Genomic DNA, 14,096 nt, shown 5'->3' with positions numbered 1-14,096 from the left:
CAGAGTCTAGTTAGATAGCTGTGTCTGTAAAGTTGTAATGTTCAATATTAATATACGTTCTTTCAATTTATACATACACCTGCGTTGTCATTGTTTTTCGATATTAGCAATTAATTATGCACACAAACAAACACATAGGATAATAATATTACATAAATTAACATGATCAGAAAAAGTTCTAAATTTAAAATCTTTCCCTCGACTGATGGTTAGGGATAGATTTAACTCGTGAAAATCGTGAAATAATATTGAATAAAAGAATTCATAATTTTAAATATGTATTTAATTGTACGAGTAACTTAATTATACATGTATTTGTTTTGATAGATGAGGTGGAGGAAGGGTGCAGGTAGTAAAAGTATTTAAATGAATTTTGTTTGTGTTGGGTTTTAAGTTAGAGTGAAAATAGAAAAAAGGGGGTATAGTTAGCATTTTGAAAGAATAGAGGTTTCGGGAGTTTTAAGAGGGATGATAAAACACCAATGAATCATGAGTAAAATCAGATATTTGATATCATTCTCAGTCCAAAATCTTATTTTAAGATAATAAATTTATGAGTTTCTACTTTTTCATTTTTAATTAATGTGGGACTTAGACTCACACTTGAATTCCTCGACAGAAAGATGGGTTCCACATGTATATAATTATAGTGATATAATTTAGCAGCGGAAAGGAAGAAGAAAAAGGTGAAAAGAAAAGGTTGTGTATGTAATACATGAATAAATGATAGAGAGGGGGGGCTGTAGGAGGTAGTGGGGTAAATTAATTAGAGTGTAGGCAATTGAAGATCGGAAAGCGACCTGACAGGGAGAAACCCCAACGGTTTTCTGAGAGCGTAGTGTAGTAGTGAGGGGATGTGATGAGAAAGTAGGGTGGTAGAGTGGGGTTTGTTTTGTTTTCATTTTTCGGTAGAACAGAAGAAGTGAATGAATGAATGAATGAATGAACAGAGAAGAAAAGAAAGAATGGTAGATTTGGTTACTCTTCTCTTCTGATAATATATATATATATATATATATATATTTACATATTCTTGTTCTACAGCTACCTAGCCAGCTGCATGGTGCAGCTATTATTTGGCCTATTTACACATATACTCTTTCTTCTGTCTTCCCCTACCATACTGTGCCCCATATATATAGTTATATATACATCTCAAATGGAATTATTTTGGTAAACTCGCCACCACTGAATAAAGTTCCTTTTCCAGCAATCTGGTTGATTTGTATAATTGCATGTGTCCCCATTCCCTTACATATGGTCCCACCCCTCTTTCTGTGGTCTCCCTTTATCCCTTCTTTCTCCATTTTTACATTTATTTTCTCCCTTCACTTTGTCCTATCTATATTGCTAACACTAAACACTTTTTTCACTATTTCGGTAACCTATTCATCTCTTCCATCTCTCTCCAATATACTAATTTGTCACCACCAAATCCCTGCATATACATCTATCTCTATATCTATCTATCTATCTATCAATCCCAGATCATCTTATTATCTATATATATTACCACACTCTCTCTAACTGGACCACCATGTGACACTCTTCAATATTTTCTCATTCTTCTCTCTGCACTCTGCGGGATCACAATACAACAAACAAACAAATCTTTCTCTGCTTTATCCTCCACTCAGATCAGATGTGTACATCATTTTTTTAATCAAATATTATTATGGCTAAGCCCTATATATATTCTCTAGACTTTTGAGCACGTGATGATGTGGAATTTCAAGCTCCAAAATAACTTTCTTTACCCTTATTATCTATCACACACATCATTTATGATTATAGGATTTTCTAACGTCGTTTTTAAGGATAACAAATAAGGCTACATTATTAATTAGGTCGTTTTCGACATGTTTTGATGAAAGGAAAAGGCAAATATAACAGACTGTCAATTTTAACACTTACAATTAATAAACTGACTTAGTAGACAAAGTATAGCCTAAATAGAGTGATAATGCTCCCTACTTTGTCAATGTATAAATGAGGAAATAAATGAGGAGAAGAAAAAAAGAGAGTGTGTAATCTCAGGTTGGGTTTTGCAGTGTAATATATATAACTTTGGCAAGTGTAGTTGTCTCTCTACAACACAAATGTATGGTAAATATCCTAATTCTTTTCACCCTTCCATTTGTTACAAACTGGTCCACTCCTACACCTCACACCATCCTATACTTACAAGTTTTTGTAAAGTTATGAATTTAAAACGTAGAAATTCAGTGATCAAGCATAAAAAGTGGAATTGTACAGAAATTGAAATGCATGTATGACTGTAAATTATATATGCTTCATTTGATATTTATAGTTTGATTTCGTGAATAAGGTATATGTGGGTGAGTATTTGCTACAGTTTCGTCATATGAATGTTAGATATCATGTAGGGTGGGTGGTTTCTGTTGTAAGGTTGTGCTTGTCAAGCTATGTGAATGTTTGGTTTTCACTGTATCAGTGATTGCTGTGTTTTTTTTTTTTTTTTATGTGCAAACTTATAAGATTTAAAGGCACAAACATTTGGTTGTTTTGCAGAATAAAGATGGTTAAGGATATAGAGTGTAATTGTTTTCTTGAATGTATGTTATCTTAATTAGTATTTTGTGACAAAAAATGTAGGGTCATTTATGTGTAATGATGCAATATAGGGTTTATATAAAATGTGTATATTTCATCGTATTGTTTTTTATTGTGATGTGTTTATCTGTAACTCAATGACGAAGTAGTTAAGCTTAATTTAGTTTTATTAATTAAACCGATTTAATAAAGTGAAGTTTATAGATTATAGTTATAATTAAGAAGAATGGATTTATTTAAAAAAGTTATGTTTTATAGTAAGAAAGTGAAGTTTGTGTATAGAAAGAGAAGGGAGGGCAATGGGGGACCAATGAATTCAGCTTTTATATGCATTGCATAGTTGGTGTAGATAGGGGATATTCAATATTCAATAGTCAATAAACACGTGTAGGTTTAGTAAATTTACATATTTTTCTTTCTTTAAAGATATTGACTTTTTATTTTTAGTATGCTTATGATATATATTAGACATACCAGGATTAATATAATTACAATTTCTCCTTTTTGGTGTATTCTTATAATTTAGTTTGATCGACAACTGAGTGTGTAGAGATGACAATTAAGTTAATTAAAAGGTTTAAATATAGTAATAGATTCTGAATAATCTATATCTTTTAATTTTTTCTTGTTTATAGTATTTAATGAACTCTTTTTTGTTCAAATAAGTCTGTGTAAAATGTGAATTACATGTAGACCAAGAAGGTATTAATAAAAATATGTAGGAGAGAGAAAGCCAGAAAAAGAAAGAAAAAAATGTAAAAGATAAAGTAGTTGAAATTAAAAAAAAAGATAAAATAAATAAGTGAAAAGTTTGTAATTTATTTTATTGATTCGACGAAAAAGAATAATTAGATAATTAATTAATTTTCAAAATACTCATATTGGAAATATAATTACCTATGAAATTATTATTTTATAAAATTTAAAAGTATTAGTGAACTAATTCAAATTTATTTATTAGTTCAAATAACTAATTGTAAATCATGTATCAATTTTTTTCATATACCAAATTTAAAAAAATTAAAGCAGAATAAAAATTTGCAAATAAAAAATGGAAATTACACATGAAATAAAAAAGTATAATTTTAAATTCACACTTCAAAAATGTTAAACCTTAATTTCAAAATATATTAATAACATGCATGTAAAGAGAGGAAGTTAAGAAAAAAAAAGACAATTGATTATGGTATTAGAAGTACATAATCAATTTCAACATTTATATCTATATTCATAATTAATGAACAAACAGAAAGATTCAAAAAAAAAAAAATAGGAAGATACGCTTATATTAAAATTAAAAATGATGGTTAACTATGTTTTTTTATAATGTGGTTTTTGGTTCTAAATTTTGATTTGTTAGGTTTTTTACTTAAGAATTATATGGACGTAATCTTTCTGATTAATAATAGTGTTAATTGTTGTTTTTTTTAGGATGTTGTTGATATGAGAAAAATTAAAGCTTATTTAAAGTGATTTGTGATTTATTACGTAAAAAAAAATTAATATTGTTAGAAAAAAGAATTATAATCATCTATTTCTTAAAAATAAGGACTTAATAAAATCAAAATTTAAGATATAAAAAATCTAAAATATTGTTTATGAAAAAAATACATAGTAAATTTTAAAATTAGAACAAAAAAAAATTGTAAACTTAAAAATATTACCTGTTTGTTATTTTTTCTTTTAACGCTCACAAGGGGATAAATAGCCTCTTATCCCAATATTTCCAACCTTCGTTCTCAAAACAAAATAATGAAAACGTGAACAATGGATCCAAACATTCTCATAATGATAACTTATAAAATGAAAGAAACTACATTAAGAAAATATATATTGTGTACAAAATTTCCTCTCACTCCAATTAATTTTTCATTTTTGTATCTTCTTTTTAAATCAGTTGTGCAGATGTGAACACTAAATTATTTAAATGAATGGAAACATTCCTACAATGATAATACTTCTAAAATGAAAGAAATAATATTAAAAACAAATATTTAAAGCACTTAATTAATAATAGTTGACTGTAACACTTGCAATCCATATTAAGTTATTTTTTCTAAAAATAAAATTAACTTAATTTTTTTATTTATATTTTCATAAAAACGAATTATGTTATCTAGTTACACCGCTTTTAAATATATACCAGTTTGTTTTTAGTACAATAAAAATAAAAAGTACAATAAAATTTTAGTTTTATTAATTTTACTTGAATTCGAATAATGATTGAACTAACTGAATATGTCTTTATTCTTTACTAACTGATAATATGTATTTGTAAAAAAAAAAAAGATAACTAACATTAATATGTAACAATTTTAAAAAAAATATTAGGAATTTTAAAATTGTAAAATTAAAAATTAAAATTACAAAGTAAAAGGAGTAAATGTTTTTCCTCAAACTTAAAAACATTTTTAATATTATTTTTTTAATAATAACATATGACAAATTATAAAAATTAAAAATATATTTAATTTTATCAACTATTAAAAGAATTTAAATAAAACTAAAATTAAAATTTTTATATTATAATAATATTTTTTATTGTAGTTAGAAATAAAATATATCTATATTTATTATAATAAAATTAGTTTTTACCTAGAATAATAATGATATCGAAATTTTTATTAATGATTTTTTATTATTTTATTTATTTTACCTTTTTCATATATATATATATATATATATATATATATTTTGTGAAATTCGAGTATATCCTAAATTAGTAATGCCTTTCTCATTTTCCATAATTATGATATAGATAGAACATGGAGAAAAAAAAAAATGTGGTCCAAACTTCAAGACATGCATAGAGTTGAAGAAAGCTATCTTCTGAAAAGACAACAATTGCCACCTACCCCTAATTTATTGTCCTCCTTCGTTAATGTCACACTATCTCGTCTCTTGCACAACTAATTTTTATTTTCTTAATACTTTTATAACAAGAATTTTTATTAACAGTTTTGAGATTTTAGATATAGTCACAATTCTAAAATATGTTTTGTAACATTATTTATATATATATATATATATATTAATTTACACTTATATAACTTTATAAGTTATTATTAAAGTATATATAAAATTGTCACCAGTTATGCACCTATGATAAATGGACAAGTAAGTACATTTTAACAAGTGTGCAAAAGTTTACTCACGTATTTTTACTTTTTATATTTGAAAGAAATACATTCATATTTTAAATAAATTATTTGTGGGACTTATTAATGTTGTAGATGACACAAATTATTCAATGAGTGAGACAAACTATAATCGAATTATGATGTTTAAACTGTTACATTTTTAAATAGAAAAAATTTGTCATGACTAACCTTTTAGTTTTTTGAACGTGTGATAAGTTAAGAGATGAATTCAATAATTAATATAAGAGACTTAAGGTAATAAGTTTGATTTTCAATAAATTTGATGAAAAATGTTAGTAGAAATGAAAAAAAAATGTAAAATACTCCGTTAAGTTTTGTATATTTTATAGAATTTTTTGTGTTAAAATAATTTTTTTGCAAGAAAATATGAAAGATTGTAATAGGAATAGAAACAAAATTGAATATATAGATATTAATGTGTGTACGAATATGGAAAGAAAATTTAAGCATTTTATATAATTGCAAATATAACATGTGAAACGAAACGGGGTCCCCAATAGATTTTTTGGTGTGATGGTGATGTAAAGTGGGGCTTCTTTCAGATGCAAGGAAAGGCTTTAACATTTGTATTAGTAAATTTAGGGTGAGGGTGGCGGCACCCTAATTCTTAAACTCTGAATTTGAAATCCCTAATTCTTCTTTTCTTACCCTTAACAGGAATCTAGGTACCTAGGCATGCATGCAATTGTTTTCTTCTCTGTCATCCACATGTGGCCTTCTGGTGTGACATTTCCTCGGAAAATTCTCGGTAAGTGTTTTTACCAACTCTTTCCTTTCCACTCTAATACCAGATCCCAACAAAACAAAAACCTCAAATTATTCAACTTTTTCTTTAATTAATTAACATACACACACAACAGTACATTAACTCAAACCTCTTTCTTCCATTTCCTTCTCTTTCCAATTTAATGGCTTCCACTGCTCAATTAGGGTTTCAATCGCTTTCCATTGCACGCATACCTCTCCCACAATTAATGAAAGCAGCAAACAAAGAAACACCGTCACTCTTTCGCATTGGTTCTTTCTGCTGCATTTTATTGCATTATCTCCTATCAAACAAAACTTTAAGACGGGATTCAGATGTCATTTTGTGTTTTAAGGATTCTGTAGTGTGTACTTCATATTGTTACTCGTCAATTCTTTTGTTTTCACTTTATCAATCGATGCTTTTGAGACAACTTAGTCGAAGAACAACCGAATGATGTTAAGGGAGATGGAAGAAAGAAAGTGAAAGCTAGGAATTTCATTTGATGAATAGAAATGAAAGGAAAAGAGATAAAATAACATGGAGGATGGAATGAATATATATTGTTTATATTTATTGTCATTAAACAACTCTCACGGGGTACTAAAAGTTACTTGTAGGTCATGTAATTTTTTCAAAGTTTTTTAATGTCACATCATTTTCACTATCGTAAGTATATAGACTTCCAACTATTATAGAGTTTCTTCAATGAATGATCATAAACTACTTCACACTTTTATATTTTATTATTTATCTCTATTCATCTCACCGAACATAGATTAAAAAATAGGTGAAACCAGAAAAAAGGTAGAGTAGTTGTGTGCAGATGTGGCATTGTATATATGGTAGCCCAGAGGTGTGGTTTTCTTGCATATATTTGCTTTCACAATAGCTTTTTTTGAAAGAGATGATCTGAAGACATTATTGAAGTTATTTTTTTAAATGAGGGTAACATAAAAGGAGGATTTTTAATTGCTTAAATGATGATGACTAGTTTTCATGCTATTAGTCTTTGCTGTGAAAATAAAAGACAGTCACAGGTCTCTCTTGTATCTCCTGCTACTTCATGATGCTATTTATTAGTACTTCTTCTATTAAATATGTGTGGCAGAAGCTTTAGAAAAAGGATATATGTTTTTTTTCATTTAAAACTATAATAATATTACAAAGAGAGATTCAGAAGAAACAATAAAGAGACTCACACTATCATATGTGATGAGGTGCAGCATGCCAGTGCATAGAATTGTAATTGGAATATGACTAGACACTATTCCTCTTGCCAAGGCAAACGCAACTTGTTTCATCCTCTTTTTTCTCTGTGCTAGCTCTACAAGTTGAACATGACAACGTTAATTTTTCACTTTGGTTGTCTGTATTATAGATTCAAATATGTAATTTATGGTGATTGGAGGCTCATCCAGCCAAGAAAAATATAGGCAGCAGCAGGTCACAGTGGACCACTCGACGATACTACTGGCTACTCATAAACATAGCCAACTATCTGATGTAGAGGTAGATATCATCACCATGATCAATTACTTTGTAGCCATCTAAGTCATATGAATCATATTTATTTTTCTGATTTTCGATAAGATAAATGAGAAACAGAAACATCCAACCAGGATTTGAGGTTTGAGGTTCGAGGATGCATTATTCAACACTTTTGTTTCAGTATCTGTGTTCACTGCATACATACATATATATATATATATATATAATGAAAACAAAGAAAGTATATAGAGTTATAATTATTCCCTAGCTTGCCCTTGTCTCTCCTACAGACCAGAGAAACACACAGATCATATATTTTATGACATTTTACTTTTTTTGGTTGTCTATGTTTTTTTATCTGGTTGAGTGTCTATATATAAAAGAAGGCAACTGATTATTAATTTTGTTCAACTGTAATCTCCAGGCTTTCATGGTTAATTAACTAACCACTCAGTTCATGTAAAAGTACACAAATATAGCATGTGGTTCAACATCTTAATGTACATGATATACTGTAGTTTTCAACGTGCATGTAGAGAGAGTTGATGAATCTCACTTCTGGAGACAATAATTCATGTGTACGTGTTAAATATAGGAGATGGCTATGCTTTGAATATGTGTTGAAGAAACAACATATGTTTAATTTGTTGATAAATTTAAAAACGATGATGTTGTGAAACAGAGAGAAAGGTTCATATATCTGACATGTGTGGCTGTGTCTAGGTGAATGTGTTAAAATTGTACATTAAATACGTAGTTTGTATCATATAATTAACATCAAAGAAGGAGACTTAATAATATAAATTGATGAGTAGTACCTGTTGAAACGAAAGATCACGTGCAGGGAGCAGGCAAGTTAATGATTAGTTTTACGTATATATACATTCATAATATTACACTCATACTCGTCCCTTACGAAAAATAAAATAATTATTAGTTCAGATTGCATTAATTTCGACTTTCGGCTATTCCTCCCACTTCCTAGTTAAGTTATCTATATTCAGAAAGTCTCACAATCCTCACATAATACTATTCCTAAAACAACTGTTAATGATGTTTTTGGGGTCACACAAAGTACATATTCAAAACGTAGTTCTTTTGATGGGGTAACTTAAATTCATTGGTTGGTAAACTTAGGCAATGTTTGAAGTTATTAAATGTGTTATAAAAACATATGGTGAAGGATTAATCTACAGGATGTCAATTCCTTTTTTCTTTTTTTTCTTCTTTAAAATAGGTATCAATATATATAGCTATTATACTCATAATATTATCCTGCCATATTGTAAATGTAATGCGAAGATAATAAAACAATCTCTCGTATATAGTTTTATGGATTTTTTTTTCAGTTTTGAAATATTCATAAATAAGAGTGCTGATTTTCGAACTATATTCCTTTGTAAATTCCGAAATTAAATATCATGTTTGATCCCTACTTCTATTATTGATTTCGCATTAATTTCTAGTGATATATACACACATTTACTATTTTAAAAGGAAGAATTTATTCTGTTTTTGTTGAAAACTTAAATTTTCTTTAAGACAACTGGTTTTAAGGAGAGACGAAACATTTGATTGTTAACCAAATATGTTCTAAGAAAGATTTGTGAAATGCTTTTTTAAATCACATGTGGTTCAACCCTTTTGTGTTTATTTATGCTTTACAAATCCTCCAAGAGAACTAAACGTATAATAAATAAATAAAAACCATGAATGATTAAATTACATAGCCATAATAAATAAATTTTATATATAAACATATGGTACCAATTTTATTCATTTATGTTCATGTGTTCGATTTTATTTGACAGTGTCAGATATTTAAAACATTGTGGTAAAAAAAAAATTAAAAGAAAAATCGGACTAAAAGAAAAGAATTTAGGAGAAACCAATGTCACTATTCCATTAAAAAATGAAACCTAAAATGGCCAAGCAACTTTACAAACTTTAGCCTAACATAACAAAAACAACTTTATCTTAATAAATGTATTAAAACAATCTGTGTTGAATAAACCGTGTGTAGTTTGTACACGGGATAATTAAAGCACTCTGCATACAATTTTAATACCAGTGTTGTCACCTAAAGTTAAATTTAATGGTTTCTTCTGTTCATATAAGTAATCTCGTTAAGTAAAATTAGTAAACTATATATATATATACATGATTATAGGAAATTGCATTAGAGTTGTCTAATTTACTATATTGAATTAGCCAACGACCTTATATACACTACTAACGGTTAACCATTAACCCACAAGGGTTATAATAATATATATCTCTTCACATTTCAAGGTATCAGTCTCGAAGAGTGAGAGCATTACAGAAAATACAATTTGCTTACATTAACCAATGATTGAAGTTTTAATATAGGAATAATAAAGTAAAGACATGCATATAATATAAAGGTGTTAATTGTATGAAGATTATGATTTGAAAAATGAAATAGAGAAAAAAGATAGAAAGGTAGGGCAAAAGGGTCCTTGGAGTTGGGTTGGAAGAGAAAGATAGTTTCCATGAATGAACTGAATTGCTTTAGTAAACAATGGAGGGGGAATTAATATTGATTGTTTATAAGGACAGCAATGAGTTGAAGGGAAGAGAAGAAGAAGTTTTATTTATTTATATATTATTGAGAGAGAAAACAGTGGCAGGAGAGAGGGTGCAGTGCAGGGCAGGGTGGTCTGTTTTCATTTTCTCATAGTTTAGCCATTTGCTTTTCCTTTTCTTACCTTTCACCCGGGGACCATCCACAACACACTCAATCAATGACACTAAAAGTCAAAAAAAAGAAAAAAAATAAAATAAGTGTACACTACTCTATCATCTCTCTCTCTCTCTCCATTATGCCATTATGCCATTGCCATTTTCTCTGCTACAACTAGGTAGAGCCATGTAGTTTAGCCCGTACTCGTGTGTGAGCTGCCACGAGATAAATTAAAGGATATCATTGCGTTGCTTTGTAGGATTTGTTAAGAAAATGAGTGTGAAAGCTAGATTTAACAGAGTTAAGTTAAGGTGATTGCTTCTGGAACAACTGGGCTTTTGGTCTCAACCCAGAAGCATATGTACTGTACAGATTATACCAAATATGATGAAAACGACAAGTTGCTCACATGACCACAATAGGCACATTATTCATGGCCCCCACGTAAGTGTAGTAATCCTTTCTATCTACCTTTCTCTCTCTCTCTCTCCCACGAATAAAACTGGGTTGCAACAAATTTTTTTGCTTCTTTTCCTACTTGTAAAGAACCTTCTTGTGAGGTAACTATACTTATAGCTAAAATCCACACGACTTCACTCTTTTTTTCTCTCTCTCTCTCTCTGGATCTAACTTCTCATCATATTATGCTTTATAGGTCAGCAGCAGTATATAACAATAACACCACCCCTTTTTCAATTCTCCATTTCATGGCTTGTCTTTCTTTAGGGTTTGGATTTGGAGTGTTGTGGTCAAATATGAAGGCACCGACGGTTTTAATTTTTGTGTACTGAGAGTCTGCTTTTGTTTTTCTTTAGAGCCTCAGCAATCTGGGTAAAATATCTTCTTCCCCATGCTACTACGGCTATGTCATGCCAACCTTCAATTTAATCTCATTAAGTCTTTTTAATCCCCCCACTTTTCTGTTTCTTCTCAGATTTCTTCTTTTTTATTTTACTTTCCTGCCCTCTTACTTTCTTCGATCGCTTTATTCTAATCATTTCATTTATTATTATTATTATTATTATTATTCTTTCTATCTTTTTCCATTGTTTTTCCTGAGATCCAGAGGTTATTATTAACAGAATTCAAGGTAGGTCAGCCATAACTCCATGGACTTGATACAACAAGTTAAAGGCACTTATTCTGATAGCAGGGAGGAAGAGGAGGAAGAGGAAGTGACAGAGATTATTGGTATCACAAGAGAACCGGAAAGCAGCAGTAAGCTAGCTCTATTTCCTTATTACCCCTTTTAATTTCTTCATCGATCCACCACAAATTAATTAACTCATCTCTTTAATTAACCATCCTCATCTTCTTCAATTCTTCTTCATGTATTAAATATGCCCCCACACCTTCAAAATCCACGGTTGGGGAACCATCGTTAATCTCTCTACGCCACTAACACCTCACCCACTCCCCATGAATTAGGGTTACACCACCACCAAGATGCCGCATCCAATTTTGGAAAGAAGCTGGACCTGATGGAGTTGTCACTGGGGAGCAGCAAGGAAGAGGAAGGGGAGGGAAATTTGCAACAAGGAGGAGGAGGAGGAGCGGTTCATCATCATCATCACCATCACCAACAACAGCAACAGCATGAACATCATCATCAACATCATCATGAGGGTCACGGAACCTGTTCAAACACGAAGGAAGTAGTGGAGAAAGAACACATGTTTGACAAAGTGGTGACACCGAGCGATGTGGGGAAGCTGAACAGGCTGGTGATACCGAAGCAGCACGCGGAGAAGTACTTCCCCCTTGATTCGTCGTCGAACGAGAAGGGTCTGCTCCTGAATTTCGAGGACCGGAATGGGAAGGTGTGGCGGTTCAGATATTCGTATTGGAACAGCAGCCAGAGCTATGTGATGACAAAAGGGTGGAGCCGTTTTGTGAAGGAGAAGAAGCTGGATGCAGGTGACATTGTCTCTTTCCAGCGTGGCCTTGGCGATATGTATAGACATAGATTGTACATAGATTGGAGGAGAAGAACCGATCATGCCCATCCCCCCTCTGATCCCTCCGCCTCCCCTTTGTTTCTTCCCTCTATCAGATGGTACTCTCTTCCCGCCACCTCCCCCATCGTCCCACCCCGCTACCACCACGATCATCACTTTCACCACCTCAATTACAACAACCTCTTCACTTTTCAGCACCAACACCAGTACCTTGGTCATGCTCATGCTCACGGTGCTGCCGCTGCCACTGCCACTGCCTCCGCCCATCATCACAGCAACTATGCCGACCATAATTCCGGATCTGGACCTGGCTCACTCTATTACCTCAGGTCCTCCGTGCCGATGGGTACTGCTGCTGATCAAAACTTGGCAGGCAGAGGGAATAACATTGTGCCCATGATCATCGATTCGGTGCCGGTCAACGTCGGTCATCATAATCATCGCCATGGGCATGGGCATGGTGGCATGTCGAGTGGGGGTGGTAGTTCTACCCCAAGTAGTGGAAAACGACTCAGGCTATTTGGGGTGAACATGGAGTGTGCCTCTTCCGGTGAAGATTCCAAAGGGTTGTCTTTGGGTTCGGCAGCGCATGTCGCAGTGGGAAATTCAGTTCCTTCTTCTTCGTCTCTCCAGCAACGCCTGAGGATGCCCCATGAAGAACCCCTTTCTTCTTCAGCAAGGTTCGGTGATCACAAAGGCGGAACCGGAACTTCTCTGCTGTTTGATTTGGATCCCTCCTTGCAGTATCAGCAGTAGTCATCAAAATAAATTCAACATATCCATCATCCACCAATAATGAATGGAGAAGATGCAGTTTCGGAGTTAGTTGGGCTAGCTACCCTCTCTTTTGCGGCATTTGTTTTTTCTTTACTTAATTTTCTCTCTTCTCTATATTTCTCTCTCGCCAGCTTGCTACAAAGGAAAGAGCTCCCAAACTTTCTTTATATTCTTCTTTCTCCTACTCCTAATCAGTAGTAATATATTAGCAGCAGGTATAAGTTAGCGTTTGAACTTTTTGGTATGAACTGAACTGCACGAAGAGTTAATTAGCTGGAATTCCAGTCTCAAAGGAAATGAAAACAAAAAAATCGTTTCAAGACCAAGAGATGGAATATGAGATCTCCATTAGCTAGAACTTCAATTGTGTATAATGCAACACATATAATATATTATATTTATAATTTATCATATTATATTTATATATATAATATATATACTGTTGCTGTCCCCTTTTTTTATTGCATTGGTATATACTGTTACATATGTACTCTCTCTCTTTCCGTTCACTGCATTTAATGATACACAGAAAAGCTTGTTGCTTTGTTGTATCCTCCAGTGATTCTGTTAGCCTTGTTGGGTTGATGCGCTTCACAACACTGATGCTTCTGCAGCTGCTTAGTTAGGCATTTTCGCTTACTGATAAAAGAGCAGAAAGTTGTACAGCTGTAAAAAATGGTGAATAA

The 14,096-nt window shown here is 31.4% G+C and overlaps 1 protein-coding gene across 5 annotated transcripts; it reads left to right on the top strand.

Moving 5' to 3' along the window:
- The first annotated feature begins 10,815 nt into the window (after positions 1-10,815).
- Positions 10,816-13,826, top strand: LOC114162133 (B3 domain-containing transcription factor NGA1-like). 5 transcript variants are annotated; one of them, XM_028045916.1, is made up of 4 exons: positions 11,135-11,235; positions 11,331-11,506; positions 11,758-11,893; positions 12,104-13,826. In XM_028045916.1, exons 3-4 carry the CDS (start codon positions 11,785-11,787, stop codon positions 13,387-13,389), a joined length of 1,395 nt encoding a protein of 464 aa, XP_027901717.1. In that variant the 5' UTR covers positions 11,135-11,235; positions 11,331-11,506; positions 11,758-11,784; the 3' UTR covers positions 13,390-13,826. The 5 variants fall into 5 exon arrangements, with proteins under 5 accessions (XP_027901720.1, XP_027901717.1, XP_027901721.1 ...); XM_028045919.1 differs by lacking the exons at positions 11,135-11,235; positions 11,331-11,506 and adding an exon at positions 10,816-11,119; XM_028045920.1 differs by lacking the exon at positions 11,331-11,506 and having other exon boundaries at positions 11,150-11,235.
- The last annotated feature ends 270 nt before the right edge of the window (positions 13,827-14,096 follow it).

Source organism: Vigna unguiculata, chromosome 9 (genome assembly GCF_004118075.2).
Source record: "Vigna unguiculata cultivar IT97K-499-35 chromosome 9, ASM411807v1, whole genome shotgun sequence".
Taxonomy (NCBI): Eukaryota; Viridiplantae; Streptophyta; class Magnoliopsida; order Fabales; family Fabaceae; genus Vigna; species Vigna unguiculata.
The sequence above is the reverse complement of the archived record's forward strand: the minus strand, read 5'-3'. Positions and strand labels throughout refer to the sequence as shown.